General features: G+C 36.2%; 1 protein-coding gene across 1 annotated transcript; it reads left to right on the forward strand.

Moving 5' to 3' along the window:
- The first annotated feature begins 688 nt into the window (after positions 1 to 688).
- LOC129283217 (achaete-scute homolog 5-like) lies at positions 689 to 11,407 on the forward strand. The gene is made up of 2 exons (XM_064115047.1): positions 689 to 1,443; positions 7,756 to 11,407. Exon 2 carries the CDS (start codon positions 7,900 to 7,902, stop codon positions 8,425 to 8,427), a length of 528 nt encoding a protein of 175 aa, XP_063971117.1. The 5' UTR covers positions 689 to 1,443; positions 7,756 to 7,899; the 3' UTR covers positions 8,428 to 11,407.
- Positions 11,408 to 22,516: the final 11,109 nt, after the last annotated feature.

Raw genomic sequence — 22,516 nt, forward strand, 5'->3', positions numbered from 1 at the left:
ATTCCTGCAAGCGAAGTCTCCACTTCTGGAAAGGCGAGCCAGCCGCAGCCCATACCCAATAGCGAGTGGACTGATTTGGGCGTTAGGGTGCAAACTTCGCGGGAAACTTCGTTTAGAAAAACCGAACAGAAACGGACGGTGGCCGCTTATTATATATATATAAAAAAGATGGCGACACGAAAAATAAGTAAGAAGAGTTTTGCGCCAAATTGACCGAGTAATCTCGGAGTACTGACCAATTAAACTGTTCACTGAACGGGCAACGGGTGTATTGTTCTGGCGCGTGGCGCTGACGCATGCGCAGCGTCCGTATGATTAATTAACAAGTCGTGTTAATGGTGTCTATATTCGACACACACACACATAATCTCAAACGGTGTAGATATGCAGGAGAAAGATGACAAACAATATAATTGATGCCCAATTCGCTCGTTGCGCATTCATTTGCATAAAAAAGGAATGAAGTTGTTCGCGTGCCGTCTGTGGATTAAAAAAAAAAAGAGTTTGAGGACTGGGAGGAGAGTTATTTTTCCAATGGTTATATACAAACAATATTTGAAACAAGGATGCCTTCAAAAGCGGCTCATGCGAGCAGAGAGAAAAGGGGTCGATGAAACAAAACGAAAATGAGCCAAGGGGAGGTATGCTAGGACCGCTCCGAATAAAAAGGGATCCCGAAAAGCCCGGGGAAGTCATTCGGGTTTAACCAACCTTCCAATAACCCGGCGGTTGGCTTAGATTGTACTTTGTAAAGAAGCTGGCCCTTTTTAACAGCCAACATTTTGTGACGTACGTTATGATGAATTGTGCTCTGTCAGTCATTACGGGGACTGAATTTCGTTTTAAGCACACGTCGCTTATCACAATTTTATCACCACAAAAAATGATCAGATTCTGATCATTCTTCATTGCTGACAATACTGGGGGTGTCACTCCTATTTCAAAATCTATTTCGCTGGACCTATATTGCAATTTCTGCCTTTTCATCTTAACAGACAAATAGCATTTTAGCACCGATTTGAACTTCATCTCACGGAGGTCGCACCACTATGTTTACAACGGGAAAAGTTCGAACATAAAATCTGCAGCCTTGACGAATCGAAATTCCGTCATATCTATCTTCCGATGACATCGTCGCTCACAAATCGGATGGGAAAACGACGACGGCAACGACTACGATGACGATACGATGCCGTTAACAGCATATTTTGACTGAACATTTAAAAAATTTATTATCGAACTGCTTTCTTTCAATACTCCCAAACGAATTTTGAGTAGGCAATGGGTGTTAGGTGTGGTTGTTTTTGTTTCTAAGGAGCAATTTGACAGCGTTTCAGGAGAACAATATTCTCCAAGAAAGGGTGCTCCCCTGCCGCAGAGCACCCAGGCCTCTTAGGCGTCCAGTGTTAGAAGATACGGACGGGAAATTTCTTCTTCTGTTTGGTGAGTATTGCCGAACAAAATACTTTGTATTTTCCTATCACTCTACAAAATGAAATGTTAAATCAATGTTTTAAAAGGTTGGAAGATTGACAAACTTTTCTCAATGTTGCATTTACCAATTAAACTGGCATGGTTTGGCCCAACACTTAAATTGTCGGATTCAGCTTTATGCAAGGTGGATATATTTTGTAAAAGGTCACTCCTCCAATCTTTGAAATGTTGAATTAACATTTCACTATTCAAGAGTGCACGGAAATGAGTTCAAAATCGGTTCTCTTGAATGTGTTTTTCAGGGAGGTGGCCATATTCTTATTATAGTTATTCGGAATGATAATGTGTTCAATCGAAAACGCGGAAACAGCAGAAAAGAATCCCCTTCTTGCCTCGTCATAGCATTAAAATTTCAATAAGATCCACTTCGCGTTTTCTTTTTATCCACCTCCGTCGCAACTTCCCTTTCTCTGTGTCCTCTCCAAATTTGAATATTTTTTCTATCTATTCCCTTCCAATTTTGAAGGGCACAGGTCCATCTAGTCCCATCATGTAATACTAGGGTTTCATCCTTTTTTTATTTTTATTTTTTGATAATATTTTCGGTTTTCCGTTCACCATTGCATGTCACTTTTGCAGGAGAAATAAAAGGTTGCTTTTTTACCAACAAGATGTCTACTTCTGTCAGATTCAAACTTGAAAAGTAAAATGTTCAAGGTCTCCCATGATTTTAACTCTGATTTCGCCATCATTATCTGTCATTATCATCATCAAATTAGGAAATTTATCTTCTTCGGTTATTCCGTTACCATGGTTACATTGGAAAGTAGGTTTACCTGGCCTATCTATTGATAACCATGATGGGAGGACACGATTTTTGCTTCTACGACAGTTGCTCTGGGCATTTTTTTTTCGTCTAAGATTTATGGTTAGGGATGCAATAGGGTTTTATGTTAGGTTTAGGATAGGTATAGTGTTAAAACAAGGGTTGAAGTTGGTTCCATTAGTGAGTGGAATTCACAGCAGAGCAATTGTCGCCGGAGCTAATGTCATGGAACAAAAGTGGACATTAATATTTATGGGATTTGATTTGATTTGATTTATTTTTTCTTCTGCATACATAATATTGGTATACAATACAATTTTCATTACGTATAACAAACATAATATATCGGTATTTGATTTTGGTATGGATCATAAAGAAAAAAATACAAAATAAAAGAGTCATTCTAAACAAATATGATCTATTACCAACCAAGAAAATTTAACATTTACAGTTTGCAGGAGAAGGATTGTCATTATAAGCAGATTGCTTGAAAAAATGACAACCCCGTATTAACGTGATACAAAATACTTTCCATTATATGCTGTGTGATGCTGCATTTTTTTAAATGTCAGGGATTTTTTTTACTTGATATTCACTCTAAAATATATTGGGTAAACATGATCCATGAGGGTAATTATGTGTCCAACCATCGTTGGACATTTCTTTTGGGCATTTTTATTTATCCAATGTGATGAAAATGTTGCCCACTCTAAAGTAATTGCTGCTTATTTGTTTAACCTTACTCGACAATGTGCTTCCCGCATTGGGTAAAGTACTGCCCAAACTTAGTTGGACGCATAATTACCCTCGTGCTGGTTAAAATTTCACCCAATATTTTTTACAGTTATACGGAAGAATATTCTATTTGACATCACGCGTGTTTCCCTTTTTGCCGAATATCGGGTAAAGATTTTACACTGTTTCTGTACGTTTTTTAGCAGAATTAGAAATCTACTCAAATCTCTCTTTTTTATAGAAAAAAGAATGATTCCTAAATAAAAATGTATCATTAACGAAAGTATAAATAAAAAGATCACAGAATTATTCACGATGAAGAATAATTTGACTAACAGAACCCATCATCAAAATATAGGGCGGGGAGGTTTTGAATTTGGGGGGGGGGGCTGAATCGAAAGTGGGGGCTGACCATGCAAAACAAATAATATTAATCAGGATGGTAATTTTTACGTTTTAAGTATTCGTTAAATTAAAAATTATTGTTCCGCGGCCCTTGAAAAACCATTACCATAGTTAAAACCATGAATCTTACCCCTCTCTATCTGCGAGTTTTATTCTTGATATCCATTAAGCCCCCCCCCCCCCTCCCTTCCTCCCTTCCTTCATCGGATGAAATATTGCTCTGATTTCATTTATCACACAATAATCTGTTGATACATTTTTACCACGCAGAACAGAAAGAAAATTATCGTCACAACAACAGTATCGTCACAATAACATGTGTTTTCTCTTAATACAGTCCTATGCCAATATTTTGAGTGTTTTGCATCTCCCCTGTCAAATTATTGCTCATGAGTTAAACCATATTCAGCAAAATATTCCTCTGAATTAAAAATATGTGTACAGAAGTGGGCATTTGGAATGAAGCGGCGGTGTTTCGAAAGCAGCCGAGCTCCTCAGGGAACGGAAGCCACCCGTTGATGGTGCCCTAGGCCGTAGCTCCCCGATAGTAAACCCTTCGTTGGTGGTGGGTCGGCTTTGGATAGGGAGAGGCTGTCCGATGTGATCAATTCTACAAGTGATATAAAAAGGTTTGATCGGGCAAAAGAAAATTATATATCATTTCAACTGCTGAATCAGCCTGAATGCATATTAAATTAACTGATTCATGTTACTTCTCAATAGCATAACAAAGATATAGACACACGGTGCTATTATTTCTGTACCAATAAGTAATTCATTCTCAAAACATAATTATTGTCATTGATAATGTCTGGTTTATTTCAGTAGTTTGATAGTGGATGTCAAAATAGACATAAAGTGAATATATAAGAATCTATTTCAAATTTGATTCAGTTTTATTGAATAGTGGTGTGTCTGATTTCCTTTAATATCATACTAGCCGATATGGAGTGAAATTACAACAATAAAAATCCGATGGTTTGGTTTGGTTTTATTTACCGTATAAAAATCACAACAAAATACATTGTACAAAATATCAAAATTAAATATATAAACACTTAAAAAGATACGAATGGATCACTCTATTCAGAGCCATTGATATAATTGTCCTGCCCTTCCTAGATCGAGTTATAATATTCTCCCAAGAGGTCCAATGAGTTTTCAAAAACCTAGGAACATTTTCATCTTCATCCTTTCTCTTTCATGTCCTTTTTCTTCATGTTTATCCAAGGGTTCTGGGCCCCGCCTTACAAAGAGTAACGGTTGATCCGATCAATCGTAACTCTATGGAAATCCATCAGTGTCATAATTTTTTCTACGAAAAATTTGCACAATGTCAATTGTATGCAAATAGAAGCGCAGTGAATTTTCAAGAAAACACTAAATGCATGAATATACATCATAGCTAGAAAATACTTTGAACAAACATGCATAATAGATGTTGATATTGTTGGCCGTCCATAGTTGCGATTGATCGGATCAATCGTAACTCTTTGTAAGACGGGGCCCTGATAGGATAATGATATCAATATCAATGTAGTCATAGGGGGTTTCGACTTGATGAAATATGCACAAAATTATTAACCTTACGTGTAATCGGAGGTCCAAGGATGAATGGGTGAAATATTTCATGAAAAATCGACTAAAAACACATTATTTCGAAGCGATTTGCATTGCTTTCCAATGGACGTTTGCATGAAACATGGGCTGTAATGACCAGTGGTCCGATAGCATAATTATACTCACATCATATTTGTTTCATTGTATATACGTTCTATAAATAAGCATGTACACAAAATTATTGACATGATCAAGTTTTCATGTAACAAAATACAAAATTAAAGGTATGTTTTATATAATGATACCATCAGCATGGCCAGAAAGAGTGTATGGGCTATCATACACCCATATGCCTACATCATGTACATGGGTGTACGATAGCTCATACACGTTCTTCGATCTAAAAAAAAACTGTCCCAAACCACGAAAACAGACATGAAAATGCTTTAGAATTTTCATTTACCCATATATTTTCTGAAAAAAATAAACTCGCTTTTGAATGTGTCTGATTTTATGAAACATCATCCTGACTTTTTAAAAACCTAACCCTTTTCCCAATAGGTATTTTTTAATAACGTTAGCCGGGTAGAAGTTCTTTGTCACGACCACCTGTTGGAGTTTTAATAAGAACTTTTTTTTATTTAGAATCAAACATTGGGGGCATAATTCGTAAATGGGCAATTCATTTACTGAACTGACACAAAATAGAAAACAAAGATTTAAAGGAAATTAAAAACAGGTAAAATTCATAAGATTTGAAGGATGCACACACTAGAAAAAGACGATAATTGGCAAATATAAAGATTTGAATTTACCACCTCATTTTTTTTTTGCCATTTCTCAATTATTAATTCGATTCAATAGTTCAGATGCCTATTTTTTTCATTTTATAAAGCGATTTAATAATTTTATAAAGTGGTTCTGAAGATCAGAGATTCTATGGGATAGAGCTTATATATACAATCTTCATTTACATTATTTTGATTCTTGTTGAATGTTGGGATGGTGAAAAAACAGTAAGAACATCTTTGAAACATAGTTGCATCATCTCTTTTAAATGTAGTGTTCTTCACTTCCTTTGGCCCCTCCCAATCTCCATCTCCATCATGGCCTTCATTTTTACCATTATTACCATCATCCTCATTCATCTCCATCTTCATCATTATAAAATTATGAACAAAATAACATTTCCATTCTGCTTTATAAATGTATGTATTAATTTAATGAGTTTTATTCCGAGGTTGTCATTTTTTTCAAGCAATCGGCCCATAATGACAATCCTTCTCCCGCAAACTGTAATGTTAAAATTGTTTTTGTTGGTAGTAGATCATATTTGTTTAGAATGACTTTTTTATTTTTTATTTTTTTCTTTATGATTCATACCAAAATCAATTACCGATATATAATGTTGTTACGTAATGAAAATTGTATTGTGTACGAATGTTATGAATGCAGAAGAAAAAAATAAATCAAATCAAAATCAAATCAAATCTTTTTCTCCCGTTCCTTTTGTTTCTTTCATTTTTTTTGTTCTTCTTTCCTATTGGCTCCTGATGCAGGGGGTTTACGGTTTCCTATATTGTTTACATAATTTTTTGACATTTTTATATAAAAGAATAATACTTAAACTCCCTATACCTTGACAGTTAAGCAAATAATTGAAAGATTTTTTATCTATATATTCTTTTCTGCTGGAAATAAAATTGAAAATAAAATTTGAATCCGTTTCTTTAAAAATTGTGCAGTTACAAAACAATGTAATCGTGTATAGCGCCCAATATTATACTTCAAGGGCACTATAACTTCGTAGTGTTAATTATAGTGGTAAAAGATTAAAACGCAAAGTTATATTTTAAGATGAGCAAATATTTTCATTCAAAATCCCGAGCAGCCCAGACATGATAGTTTACGAATCGTCCACCCCCCCCCCCCCCTCCGCTCCCACCCCTGCCCAATGAATAAAGAAAGCGGAAAATAAAACCAGATGTGAGAAGTGGGCGGTGTAATCTCTTCTTTTATATCGTTATTCTCAAGACCAACTCCTGTCAGTGGAAATGAGATTCGGCCTCATTTTCGTTCTTCGAATAGAGCTGAACGGCTATGATGGGGGAGGGCAATTTGAAAAAAGGGAGGATGAGATTAATCGATTTAATTTATTAAAATCGATTCTGAGTCATCATGAAAAGCTTCCATTAGAAATAAAATATCATATTCATCATCCCCTCGTCAATTGGATTTACTGAAATTGCCCCGCCAACGAGGCATTGTGATAGAGACGGGATGTTCTCATGATTTATCCATGTGAATAATGGATTTACTTTATTTTTCGATATAATTCGGTGAAAATATGGATACAATTGCACTTCATCATCAGTATAGGCACATTATTTATCGACTGTTGTATTTAACTTTTATTACCCGTCAAATAATATGAAAACAAAATGATCCTTGGTGCGATTACACTAAATGAGGGGGGTCGATGGTTTCAGGTATCGCTTTTTACATTTTAACAACATACGTTTATTAGTGTATTTCGCTTTATAGCTTATTATCATGTTTGATATTTTTGCAAATGAATAAATGGTATCAATGAAAACTGATATGGAGAAACTTTTTTTAAATTTAATGTCAACCCTGTCAATAAGGCAGAACGATCCTTTGAATTAATGAAACAAATTTTCTTCAGTGAACATCATCATCACAAATTGGCATTATGATCAAGATTGCTATCTATTTGGAATCTTTCTATTATCTATTCCTCATCTCTCTTTTTTTTTCTTTTTTTTCTTTTTCAGATTTTTAACGAATGATCGAATTCTCCATCCGACGTCGCTGGTACAGACATTCCTATAAGGCCATTCTTCAAGAAATAAAGTGAAGCACTTTGATATAGAATTTTCGGTGATCGTCGGCCTCGCCGGCAAGGATAATCCCCTTCGATGATGTCGATGATGATGGAAGAATCACACTCGGAGTCAGCCCTGTACTCGACACCGACCTGCGTCCAGCTCGGCATACCTCTCTCCGACTGCCCGGGCGGCATGTACCCCATCCGCGATCCCCATCACCCATCGGCAACAAACCCCGATGTACCTTTCCCCGTACCAAACTACCTGGATCCGCGCTACGCAAGCTCCTTCATCAGCCACTACGGACACAGCTACGTCCCGCTCCCGAACCCGTTCGGGTTCTACGATCTCGAGCCGAGCTTCATCCGAAGACGCAATGAACGCGAACGGGAACGCGTTCGGAATGTTAACGAGGGGTATGCGCGTTTACGCGATCACCTACCGTGTGATAACCCGGAGAAACGCATGAGTAAAGTCGAGACACTGAGGATGGCTATTCGCTACATTAAGCAGCTACAGGTTCTAGTTGACAGTGATGAAGGTGAAAAGGAGAATAATTGTGGCGAACCTGAGGAAAAAGAAAGTGGTTACCATAGCAGCGAGGGAGATGAGAAATAAACATCGATTATATGGATTTTATGAAACAATGTTTTTTCATGACGCTAAATCAACATTTTTCATCATTTTTTTTCAAGTTCACGAAGCACAATCCTAAAACGTATAACCAAATGTCACAATCCGAATTCATATTGTCAGTGGTTGTTTCATTGTATCACAGTTGTTAAACGGAAACGTGTTCTCTTCAGTATCTAATTTATACGCAGAAGACCGAATCAAATATATTTTGGATGAATTGTTTTTTCTGTATATTGCTTGTGTTATACAAGAAAAGCCCGTACATCAGACTCCGAAAAGCTGCAGATACAAGGAGAAAATGATAAAACATTTCACACAGCTTGCCTGTGATTTGTATACCAGGTAACGTGCTTGCTTTGGCAAACGAATATGTTGTGTGCTACAAATTAATGTGCAATTCTGATTTATAATGTATATTGATGTATACTTTGTACATATCCAGAAAAATTTATTTATTTAGCAATGCTAGACTTGGTATCTGTTTTCATGGTTTTTTAAGCGATTCAACTTCCATGTTTTTTAATTATCATTTTTTTATTCTGAAAGAGAATTGTTTTCATCGATTTGGACGAATGTTCATACATTTCCGTCTGCCCAGTGGAAATGGGCTGAAGATAGTGGTTTGTTTTTGGTGAGATTTTTTCGTGCCAATTTAGACAAAAAAATAATGATTATGACTTGATTGTATAATTAATCTCTTTTTCACATTGAAATGATGCAAAAGATAAAAGATTTAATTATATTGGTAATAATATTATTATGTGAGGAAAAGTGAGAATTTTTTAGATAAAGTCAATTAATGGCGGCAATAGTCAAATATGACTAATTGCCACTCAAACCAACAGAAGAAGAAGCTCTTTTTATTTTAAACCCCCTCTCCCTCTCTCTCTCCTTCACTTCACTTCATGTTGCAAGAATTGTCAGTGGTGTCTTCTATACATCTAAGAGAAGAGACAAGTGAATAATAATGTAGTCGTTGAGTAGCCTACACAGGGTACCATCACGTGACAGACTTTCAAAATGGATGTGAACCGAATATTCTGGAAACTTAATCTGACAAAAGAGAGATGGAAAAAATTAAATTCAACCCCGTGACATTACTCAATCTATGGTGATGCAACTGTATACAATTACAAAATATTACATAGTATCGAAAGGTTCGTTTAAAAAAGAGATAAAATATGTCTAAGACCATAATGGCACTCCATGCGCATGAAAACCACACGATATGAAGAAAAATTGGGTAAAAATGCACCCCGGGGTTTTGCTATCATTTTGCATGTTCTTAACATCGGGTGTGCTTCACTATGAGGGCGGCGCCGATAATTGGAAATTTAGCGGGTGTTAGTTAACACCTCTCGCCGGAACGCCGGGGTAAGGTGACGGGCGCGTAGCAGGTGTCTCGGTATGCTGTGGAACGCACTAACACAATTTAAGAGGGTCGGGAGTTATTTCTCATTATGTGATTTTTTTTCTGCATATTTTCATGACTGCATGAACATTAATGGTGGGAAGGAATAAGAGTGGGGTCTTTTTTTTTCTTTTATAATGCCCTGGCACGGCGCAAGAATGTTTTCAAGCCTCGTCAATAACCATGATGTGGTATAATTCCAAATCGCGCTAACTCCGCTTTCATTACTTTTTGACAACGGATCATTCCGTTTCTTCTTGTTTTTTTTTTCTACAGGCGTTAGTAGATGCACTTTTCATAATGATTTTAATATTAAGAGTTTTTCAATAAGGTCCACAGACAGTTTGGTTAAATGTGTCCATTCTTTCGATGACTAGATTTTCATAAAAAACACCTTTTGGGAATCCGGACGAAGAACGTTGAGATAAAGTTGAAGGGTTAATTTTAAGGAAAAAAAATTGAAATAAAGGAAGAAAAATCGTATATAGAACAATGTTCAGCGATTTATAATGATATCTTCTAATGCAGAGGCATTTCAACAACAAATATGTAACCTTGCATAATTCATCATTTTAGTTTTTCCGTCGTCATGGTTATTGTGCATTTATAAATGTATGGAAAGACATCACCATGAATGTATTAAGAAACCCTTCAAAATAATGCTTATATCTGAAATATAATATCTATAAAAATATTTCATACTTGTACGACACATTCCATGCCCCATGTATGGACGGCATTATGTTTTTGTTTTCCTAATTGTAACTGTTAATATCAGTGTTTGCAGTCATGTATAGAACGTGAAGAATGCATTGCTCTGTGGCGCCGAATAGGAGGCGCCAGTTCGACGTGGTTCATTTCACAATTTAACCATCTTTAGGCATTCCGGTATTCATAGATTTATTCGAATCATGTTACGGTGACAAATATCTTAGCATTTTATGTTGATCAATAATTTTTAGCATTTAAAATATTGTTAAAAGCCTCGTTGTGCCCCCGATCTGTGCCCGATGATATATATTTTCTGCTGCATCTTTTTTGTAATAATCGTTTAAAGTTTACCTTTCTCTCCCTTACTCTCTCCTTTTTTCTTTCTTTCCTTCCTTCATGAATTATATATTTCCTTTGCTTTCTCTTTCTATATCTCCCTAATATTATGTTTTCTCTCTACAAAGCTGAAATTATTTTCTTCACTTTTTCAAATCTCTTCTCTCCCTCATACACCCCATTCATAATTCCTTCTCTCCCCCTCCCCCCCCCCCTCCTCCTCTCTCACTCTCTCTCTCTCTTTCTCTCTTTGTCTCTATCTATCTATTTATCTATCTATCTCGCTTTCTCCTTTCCTCTCTCCCATTGAAACAAAATAAAAAGTTTTTCAACTACAAGATGAATTTTCAGTGTTTGAAACAATAATTCATTCTAACCAGTCCTTTTGTTGGCATAAAATATGTAAACGAGAGGTAAATATCTATGGTCATATGCATCATGTTCGCCTGTTCATGGTGTAAAGTTATTACGAAATAAATATGTACGCTATAAGCAATCATAATCAATAACGGTTATATCTTTTTTTTTATTGTTTGTGTTTGTTCACCTGTGTGCTTTCATGCTATTGCTTGCTTACTTATTTTAATAATTAATTTGGTTTGCTGCTGTCATTCATGAGACTTATTTGAAAAATTAATGTTCTCGGTCAGGTCGCGTAATACTAGCCTACTCTATTTAAAATAATGTTCGGCAATATCCTGTCCACACAATATTGGACCCCGTCTTACGAAGAGTAGCGATTGATCCGATCAACCTCAAATGTATGGAAATCCATCAGTGTCATGTTTTTTTCTACAAGAAAATTTCCTTTGTAAACAAAGAGAATGCATCCTCCCTTTTCAAGAAAGCAATGAATGTAAGAAAAAACAGCATATCTAGAAAATATTTTGAACACGTATGCATTTCAGATGTTGACGTCGCTGGCCATAGTTGTGGTTGATTGGATCAATCGTAACTCTTTGTAAGACGGGGCCCATGCAGATGTGACTTTTCATAACATACAAATAAAAATATCAGGTTAAATACAATTTGTACGAAAATTGAATTAAGTCAATAATAAAAAAGAGCAACAAAATATAAATGGTATCAACAATCGAGTGTTGGTGATGGTGATAAAGTTTTGGTATAGTGTATTGGTGGTGTTCTTAGCAGTGGTCAGCGGCGTAACAGGGGTCGGTGGCCAGGGGGGGGGGGGGAAGAGCCAAAATTTCCCGGTCATATCATGGTATGAACAGGCGTAATGGTGTAATGAGGCGACTATTTTGAGAAGGCCAGATATCGCGTATCAGGCAGAATTTATCTTTTAAAAATGTTGCGAGCGAGCGAGCAAAAATTTTGACATTTTTACTACAAAAATCAAAATTTGTGATAGATTTTGACATGATATCCACAGAATAATATATTTCACTCTTCTCTCTTTAGATTCCTTTTTTGTGGTCTGTACGCCACTGTGAACAGGATTCTTTGCGGCAGTAGCGTGAAGAGTAAAAAAAAAAAAAAAACGAAGGGCGCAATATAGCACATGTGCTAAAAGTGCTAAAAAGCTGCTTTATATACGTCCCGAGCGAGCGAAGCGAAAAAAAAATCACCTTTTCATGAGAATTTAACTTTGAGCTATTTTTTTACATTAATTCAGTAAATAGAATAATATCCTACATTTTTCCTTTGCTTTTCTTTTCTCATTTTTTTTTGTTCTTGTTTGTAAAACTTTTTGGGGCCACGGCCCAACCCTTCCATACGCAGTGCTGTGTGGTTCTTGATATCAAAGCCATTTAAACCTCGCAGATTGCTGCTATTTTAATCACATCGCGGGCATATAGAAAATATAGCTTTTACACAACACATTCATTCAACCCAGTTGGCAGTTGCGTAATTAACCAAATATTTCGAGGGGGCAAAACATAGCAATGTGGGAAAAATTTGTTTAAAAAAATGCCTATTGAAATTAAATTGCAATTATGTGATCGATTTTCCCATTATTTTCAGCAAATAACACATTTCATTGTTTCCATTCATTTCATTATACGTTATCTCCTATAATTTCTTTTATTTTGGAACCAAGACCCCCCCCCCCCCGCGCCTGTATGCCAGTGATTGAATGTGATTGAACGGGGGGAGGCGTTATAGAGCCATTTGAAGGTTATAAATGAAGAGCCCGGTTGCTTATTTGCATTAAATTTAGCAAACTTATATAGCACAATGTTGTGTCTTTCTTCCCGCTCTTTAATTTCAATCATCGGCAGCCCGGTAGTGTTATTAATTTTTTTCTTGTCCCTTTTCTTTTTTTTCCAATTTAGCTTTTGACTAATTCCATTCTACCTTCGTTTCCCGCTATTGTTTGCCAATTTGTCATCTATTAATTTATTTCCCACCGTGCTATTGCATTACATAGGCCTATCTCGGTATGATTTGTTCTTTCACAAATATTCTTCTTTATTACATTTTCCCGCTAATTTCCTAATTCCTTTTCCATTTAAAAAAGATGTTTTTCCTTCGTTTTCTTTTCGCTTTTCCCTTTTCTTTTCCTCCTTTTGATTATCCCTTTTCTTCCCCTTTCCCTTTCTTTCTCCCTCCTTTTTTTTTCTTTTTCCCGCTTTTCTTTTCTTTTCCCGGTGAAATCCGCCAGGGGGCAGCTTGCCCCCCCTGCCCCCCCCCCCCCGCCTGTTACGCCACTGGCAGTGGTGGACTGGTATAGGTGGTCGTTGGTGGTGATGGTGATGTTAGTGATGGCGATGGCAATTAATATGGTGAAGACTGTATGATCAATAGTGGTTGTAGTTGTGGTATAGTAGCAGTGTTGGTATTGGTGGTGGCATAGTGATAGTGGTGGAATGAAGCTTAATTGAATAATAATCCAACTGAGAGAACAAGAAACCATTGCTATTTACATTCATTCAGCATGCCAGTAATTTGTTGTCTTTCCCACCCCTCCCCTTCCCCCTTTTTTCCTAAAAGCCATGACGCAAACTAGGATTTATCAATGAAGTGCATTGGTTTCTGGGTTTGCCTTGAATCAATTAATGATTGTTATTGACGTCTTGGAGCAGATTTTCAATGTCACTATCATGAAAGACGTGACTCAAAGCTCAAACCTTGGAACTCTGAATATTGAGAAGGATGCACTGTCGCACGCCACAACGACGAGCTAATCAACACCATAACATACAATCCTCGTTTTATATCTACGATAGATCATGTGATTTTTTGGTGTGCACGTTGATACAATCCGCCGGCATAAAATGTCCCCGGGAATGTTTAACCTTGAATGGCTATCGTCCTCCTGTTGTTGCTCTTGTCCGTGTCTAGAGAATCTATATAAAATACGTTCATCATGGATAAATAATGTATTACTGTTTGAGTAAAAATGACAATTATTTCCAGATGCATCTCTATATGTTTGCACACCTTCAAAGACTTAATCGATAAAGGAGCATATAGTCGTCAATCAATTCTTTAATAATTCAGTGACGTCATTATTTTGAGCCACCGTATCTTGTTTTCCCACGTGCAAGAATCTCTGCTATTGTGCGTATCTCTGTGCCTACTAAATTTTATCATCTCTTTATACTTGATACGTTTAGGAACTACCAGTAAAGCAGTTTCCTCATCACTCTCGGAAAAGTCGATATTCGATTTCGTCCCCCGTCTCGTGTTTCTCCGCCACTTCTATAATCACCCGCGATAATAAAGGACTCCCCACGCGGGGTAAATAACAAACTCGCACGTGGGAGCGACGTAGTTGATGTGTGCGCCTATAGCTGTGCTTTTTGCTGTGTTATATTGCCCACGTGCGCGCGCCTTGCTCAGCACTATGCGAACACGTGCATCGCGCTCCGCTGCAAGAGCTCTACTATTTATCTCTTTCCACTCGGTTTCCCCTTCGAAAAACAAGCCGGAGGCCATTTAAACAAGTTAAACCCCCTCGAACGAGGAGATTAAAAAGCTCAGATTTGTTTCATCCATGCTCACATGAGTAGGCCTACCCTCTCCGCACATCAAAAATATAGAAACGGGCCTAAAAGAAACCGTGGAGACACGAGAGAAGGGTGATTGGGGCTGCGAATAATATGAGACGGACTGACGTGCGTACCGGAGTGCCTCCTGCGAAGTTTGACGGTACTTCTTTCGCGGGTTCATTTCCGTGGCTCACGCGCGCGTTACACGTTGTTTGTTTGGTACGGGTGGGAGACCGGTCCCCCGGCCGGTCCCGCGAAGAGCTAAGCCCCGTACCACGGGGCGGTCCACCGTGTGGTGTCCGCGCCTTCGCACGTCACAATACGTAGCGCGTGGCGACTATTGTTGAGGTTGTGTAATTTTTGCAGGAAGTCAGTTTGACGGAGCGCGATTGACCCCATAAAAGTTAGTCTGGAGCTAATGTGGGACACGAGTCCAGCTATGGTCAGTCTCGTATTATTTTAAACATTCGTGGAAGGATTCAGGTGTAAACCTCATAGGAGAAAGGGTGTTCAAAAGGGGTGGCGGACAATTTCCATTATACTGTTTTGAAAATTTCAAAGGAATCTGTCGTGGATGCTCCATTTATCGTGATTTATATAGTTACTGTTTGATGGTTTAAATTGACTTTGGTTAATGTTGCGTACAGTGGCGTAATTAACAAATAAAAACTAGGGGACACACACTCCAAATGGGGCAATTATCGACTAAAAAGCCAAAAGCCGCGAGCAAGCGAAACTTTTGATATTTCTCCAAAAAAAGAGAAAATCTAATTTTGTGATATATTGACATACGTTTCAGAATTGATTTCATACACCATCCCTTCCTTTCCTTTTTTCTCTTTTTTTCTTCTCTTTTTCTTGGTCGTAGAACTTTTGTGGACCCGAAAAATCGCTCTTAACCCCCCCCCCCCCCCCCCCCGTCTATGTGACAGTGGTTCTTAAGGTGGTTTATGATTTCGGATTAAGAAAGTGTTTTGACGTTTCCCCAATAGAGTTAAGATAAATATAATTATGTTAATATAACATTTTATGAAAAACATGCTGATGCATAGAACTGTATATGATAGACATTTTCAGTCATTTTAATGTTATAAAGTATTAAGATTTTTTTGTGTGTTGGGAAAACTACAATCAGTGGCAGATCCAGGATTTCATGAAAGCTGGGCCCATGAAGGGGCATGAAACATTATAATAATAATAATAATAATAATGATGATATAGGATTTGTATAACACACGTATTCACCTTGCTAGGTGCTCAAGGCGCTTCTATATTACCCCGGCTAAGCTAACAGTACTAGTCTACCGATTCCGGTGCGCACAGCTTTTTTGGGGAATTTTTCCTACTGGTACCCATTTACCTCACCTGGGTTGAGTGCAGCACAATGTGGGTAAATTTCTTGATAAAGATAAGCACGCCATGGCTTGGAATCGATTCCATGTCCTTCAGATTGAAAGACGAGAGTCTTAACCACTAGACCACGACGCCCCAACAACCTATACAGTTTTGATTTAAAACATATGCCAAGCTAAAAGTTTTACTTTTTGAAACAAATCCATTGTACTTGAAATATCAAGAACAGAAAAGAAAAAAAGTATATTTCCTTATTATCTCTTGTATATCACTCACTTGCATGATAAGAATATTATGTGTATTTCAAGCCATAAAAAATGTGTGCGCGTGCATGGGTGTCTCTCTTTTTTATCACTAAAATGATAATTATGAGTATATATTTTTTAATAAGTACATGCATGTGCGTGCATGTGTGTATGTCTTTTTTATATCAGTCACTCGAATGATGAGAATATTATGTGTATTTATAATAAGTGTGTACACGTGCGTGTGTGTGGGTATGTGTGAATGCCAGTGATGGTGTGCGTGTGTGTGTGTGTGTGAGGGTGTGTGCAAGAGTGAACGTGTATGAGATAGATATAGAAAGGAAGAAGGGAGGGTGGAAATGAGGTGTTGGTTTGGAAAATATTAGAAATAATCAAATAAAATTATGTAAAAGGAGAAGAGGGAAAGGGCTGGGACAGATTAGCAAGTATATCAAGTAGAAGGTGAGTTTCTTCCTCTCCCTGAAAAAGAAAAATGTATAATATTCAAACCAATTCAATTCAAATCAATTGGATTTCAGAAGAATATTCAAGGAGTAGAGTTTTAAAATGATCCATAGATCATTCACTGACAATAAAACTGACTAAATACAAAATGTCAAACATAATCTAAGAAACTGCGATTATTAGAGATGATGTCCATGTCTTTCACCGTGAGGCGGTTATTCTCTTCAACCACTATAAGAAAAAAAAACCTTGGTGTATTAGTTGAGGGCAGACCAGATATTCACGTCACATTTCAAAATTCTGCGCCCCGTTTTAACAACTGAATCCTCTAAAAATAACGTTTTAATCAAATCTTCGGCCGCTGATAGATTATGCAGGTGTGGACTGAACTAATAGAGACTGTCTAACCCCAAGACTGACACCGTTTTCAAAAAGAAATTATAAAACTGAATAAATGGCATTGAATTGTGGTTGCACTATTTTCTTTTCAACACTCTCCGCGGTGTTGACGCTGGCGACCGTTTTGATAACGCGCCCGTCGATATTTTGTATTACCTCGGGCAAAATCTTCTCCAAAAAGATAGGAGCGCTCCGTACGTTCGTTTTAGAAACGAGCGCGGAGAATGTTGTTTTGCGCAGAGGGATTTGATATCTCGCCCTCTTTCTTTACTCATTAATAGATCAACTCCTTTTTAATTAACAAAAATTGTTTATTCACTCCAGATTTGGAATAAGCAGTGACCGCTTTCAAATTTGGTGCGAAACTCCATCCCTCTCGGCCCTTAAATTATAAAAAAAAAATGCATAGGTGCTGTAAAATGTTAGAAGAGTATAATGTTTATTCAGTGGGAAAGGGGGCGTTGTTTGAAGCCGGCGAATAGGGTTCGCAAAGGCCCCGGGGCATAAACATGAGAAAAAATTCTAGAGAATTTATCAGTCAGTGATAGGATAAATGTACCGTTAAAAAATTCTTGTTAATATCGAAAAACATGACACTCATCATTTTATTCCCACCAAGGAGGGATTTAACCAAAGAGGTAAATTGGAACTTTCTTTTATTATTTTTTTCAACTTTTTCTTTTGTTTTGCTTTACAGTTTAGGGGAAATGAAACCATGTATGTTCATTCCTTTTTGGTACCACCATTCCACTAACACTATTTAGTTTTTTTTTTTATTAAAATTTGTTTTTATTCCATTTCTTATTTTCAGTTCTCAACCAAATAGTCAGAAATACAGAAAGCAAATCAATGAGAAACAAAAGTCAATGAATTTACACTTGTAAATGATACAAACGAATCACACAAATCCATAAAATTATTAAATAAAGGATTTAATGTTTTAAACGTAATTATGATTGATCAGAAAAAATTAGTGTATTTTTTTTTAAGAGACAAGCATTAATTGATCATGCAAAGAAGCAAAGCTAGTCCGTGGAACAGGTAAATTATAAAAACATTTGACCCCCCTCCCCTCTCTAATGCTCTATCTTTCTACCCCCACCCCCACGTTCTCTCTCTCTCACACACACACACACCCTTACATTCTTCTATCTACCCCTCTCTCTCCTCATCTCTTAATTCCTCCCTATCTCTATCTCATCCCCTCCTTCAATATCAAATTATGATAAGTCACACATAGTTTTTACCTCTTTTCATTCATGTTCAAGCAACAAAATGCAAGGATTTCGAATGCACCTTAAATCATGTTCCCATCCAATAAAAATTTATTGGGATAATATCACCTCACACAGATAAAATCATTACAACAAAGTTATGTGTTCATATTTCAAATTAAAAAAAAGAAACAGATAATATCATATTTCTAGAATTATTCAAAACTTAACACAATTCAAAAAGAATAGTTATCAAAGTTATTAATAAACAGAAATAAAAACACACAGAAGATTTCTTAAGCCCTGTTAAATGTTAAGCTTGTACTTGCATACATTTTGTTAATGCCTAAATATTCTCTTAATGGTCTTGGCTCATATCACCAGCCTTGGCTGTAAATGGTTGCCTAAAAATAAAAACAGAAATTACATTTTAAAAAGGAATTTCAACAAGTTTTTTGTTTTTAAATGAACAAATGAGAGAAAAAGACTTGCCAAAACTGGCAGCCATGAAAATGAAAAAAAAACATATCCATATTTTTGGACGTTTCATCTTCAAATTCATATTTACCACGTAAATACACGCAAAGAAGATAAATATATTACCGAACGCATTCAGAGCCACTTAAATCTCTAGAAACTTGGCTTTATGTATCAGGCAGAGATTCTTTACACGAATGATGTTTGAAAAAAAATATATGTTTGGCAAAAGTGGCAATAGCATTGTTACTTTAACAAAAAATAAATACTGAAAATTAACGAGTATAAATAAAAAAAATCAAGTGTTTCGTGATTCAAATACAAAACAATCCACGGTTGCATTGTAATGATAAAAAGTTCACCAACTGGTGTTAGACACTGTTTTTAGAACACACTAAGCATAAATTATATTCTAGCCTATTCTCTTTTAACAGATTTGGACATATTCTTATCAGCATAATGGCCTTTTTGAAAAAAAAAGTCGCCTGAATTTTTCTTACCAATAACAATAGAAATTAAATCCATCTTCATGGCAAATATTTTTTTTGTTTGCTTAAAGAAAAAAGGCAAAGGTATAAAACTATCTTAAGGTTTCAAAGTTACTTTGAAAAAAATCTTTGGTAAGCAAGGCACATTTGGCTTATTCTAACTAAATAAAATCAGAAAAAAAGAAAAAGTGAAAGACAGTAAAAAAGTGTATATACATATATTCCAAATAATGTGGAGACCTAAAAACATAGTCAAGGATTTATTATATCAAACAGTTAAACAAATAAAATCTCCAAGCATCAACGTTTTCAAGAGAACATAATTATGAAATGTCATTGTCATATAAATCGCGTTACAACTTCACACAGTGCGATCATGCCTGTATACGAAGTCTAAATAACTGAGGCAACATCCAATTTTTCTGTATATCTACACTGCTTTAATATAACAAAGCAATCAAAATGTATATAAGAATACCAGTTTCTTTTAAACACGTGCTTGAATAAGTGTCTTCTGGAGGTCAAAAAAAGAATAATAATTCATAACAATAATGCCAATGCATGGAAAATAAGGTGACAAAAATATATGGAAAACACTTATAAGTTATCAATATATTTTAGGGTCAGCGTTGCTCTCCTTATTACCTCAATACCAATAAACAGATAATAATCACAAGATCCTGTGATATGACAAATTAATATTTCAACAACAACAAAAACCGACAAATAATTCTCTCAATGGCTTCTTAAAAACTGTATGAGGAAAACATATCGATTTTTTTTTTTTAATATCTCCAGTCTTTTGCATGTTTTGAAGCAAAGCATGTTTACTCCCAAAGGTTGAAAAAAAATTGTATTTTACATTTTGATAGTCAAACATTTCAAATATAAAAGCTATCTCCTTTTCGTGCAGTTTCAATTTTTAAAGTGAATTGGGTATTTAAAAAAATAACGAATGAACTTTAGAACAGTCAGAAAAGTACTCATGATGGTTCTTCCTTGATGTCACGTGATTCCTTTTATTGTTCTCATTGGTTGACACCTGCATCGTTGCTCCTAGCACATCCATGCTTATCACGATAGCAATGTAACATTCTGCATTTTAATGCTTACAATGTCCAATACATAAGCAAAAAAAAATGTTCGTGCAATTTACATATTTGTTCATGATTGAATTGGCCATTCAAAACAAAGATTACGAATAATCAAACTGGGAGAAAAGTGTGTTTTTCGAATTGTCAAAGAAGCTCTCGTCTCGGCATCACGTGACTAGGGTTGCTTTGCAACGCCGGGATTTCTTCCTTGAGGTCACGTGATTGACTTTCTTGTTTTGATTGGTCGAAACGTGCGTCGTTGACCCTAGCATGATAACATCCTGATCCGCACCGTCTATTGGAGGGACACCGACACTTCCTGAACAGATAATAAATTAATTGCATTTTTTTGTTTAAATACACAAACTGACTCTATGATGCTTGCTTCATAGACATTATGGGATCAAAAGAGAAGAGGAATCAGAGGAAAAGTACTTTAAAAAAAAAAGTTATATCAAAATCAATTTTCATGATTATTGGATTTGAAAATTATACAATTTTGAATAGTTTCAATTTAGTTTCTGTAGCGATTCTCAATTTTAAACAGGTAAAGGGAAACTCTATTTCCAAATCAATTCAAAGCATTCGAAAACAAAATAATCACAAATCAATAGATAGGTTTAAAACAAACAACAGAAAAACATAAATAAAATAATGCAGCGTATTTGATCGGAAATTAGGTAAAAAATAGTGCGGATTATTTTCGGAATTTGTGAATGCAATTTTTATTGAATTATCCGCATTAGGCGGATAATTGGAGGATGGGTTTAGTGTAATGTTTCTTATGTTTTGTACACAAAATGTATCGTTTTTCCCATATCCTCTCAAGGTGCACCGTATTTGGCACAACATTTGCTGGGTTCATATAAAATATTAACAATCCAATTTCAGTTTCAGCTTAATTAAATTTTCAATTATAAATCAACATAACGAACTCAAGCATAACAACATAAGAGATAGAACGTCATAAGAAGTATTTTAATTATGAATAATATCGCTGGAATGTGATCGGTTCATCAATAAAATGTTACCGCGGTATGAATAATTAAACAAATTCCAGATTACAATTACTTAATGAAAATTAAATTCAATAATTGGTAACAAAGTTGAGAAATTAGTCTAGCCTATAGACCTCATGTATCTCTCTCACCATATAATATTTTTGAGTTGAAGCAAAAGACAGTGTACTGTTGGTCTGCTGTTCAAACCCTTCACTCGAGTTAAGGGTCTGAATGTGCAGCATACTCATGACTTGTATACTGAATGCCATCTCGCTTAATTGAAACAGCAAGTTTTGTATGTGCTAGTCTTTGCGTGGTGACACATGCACTTGCTGAACAAATTTTCAATCAGGGTCTGTGCCTGCAGACTAGTGTACTGTTGGGGGATTTCTGATAAAGATTCTGCACTCTGCACTTTGTGTGATTGACCTGATCAAGATGACATGCAGGGAGTTGTCATCTCCCATGTGAATAGTTGAACCAGCGGTGGATCCAGGGGGCACATCCAGCCAGTGCCCCCCCCCCCCCCCTTTCTGGAGAGGCCCCAACATTTTTTTAGTGGAATATGTTATGCATATATGCAAGTGAGGACCTTTTTTCTTACTTGTAAAATTTTTCATGGAAGAAATGACCTCTATTTGGTAGTGCATACCTTTTTGCTTTTTTGGGGGGCTGTAAAAAATTCCTGTACAAAAGGCAACCCCCGCCCCCTCCCTTTAGAAAATTCTGAATCCGCCCCTCAGTTGAACAGAGTGCATTATTTTTAACCCACTTGCTTACCGTGAAAGTTTATGAGCCAGGAGAGGGCGGTAGACCCACTTTCTTGAATAATTCCACTTGAGTGACTTCGATGCAGATTAGGAATAGAAATCTGTTGAAATAAATAAAAAAAATAAAAATAAAAAAGAAAAGTGAGCAGTG

The sequence above is a fragment of the Lytechinus pictus genome, unplaced genomic scaffold (assembly GCF_037042905.1).
Source record: "Lytechinus pictus isolate F3 Inbred unplaced genomic scaffold, Lp3.0 scaffold_20, whole genome shotgun sequence".
NCBI lineage: Eukaryota > Metazoa > Echinodermata > Echinoidea > Temnopleuroida > Toxopneustidae > Lytechinus > Lytechinus pictus.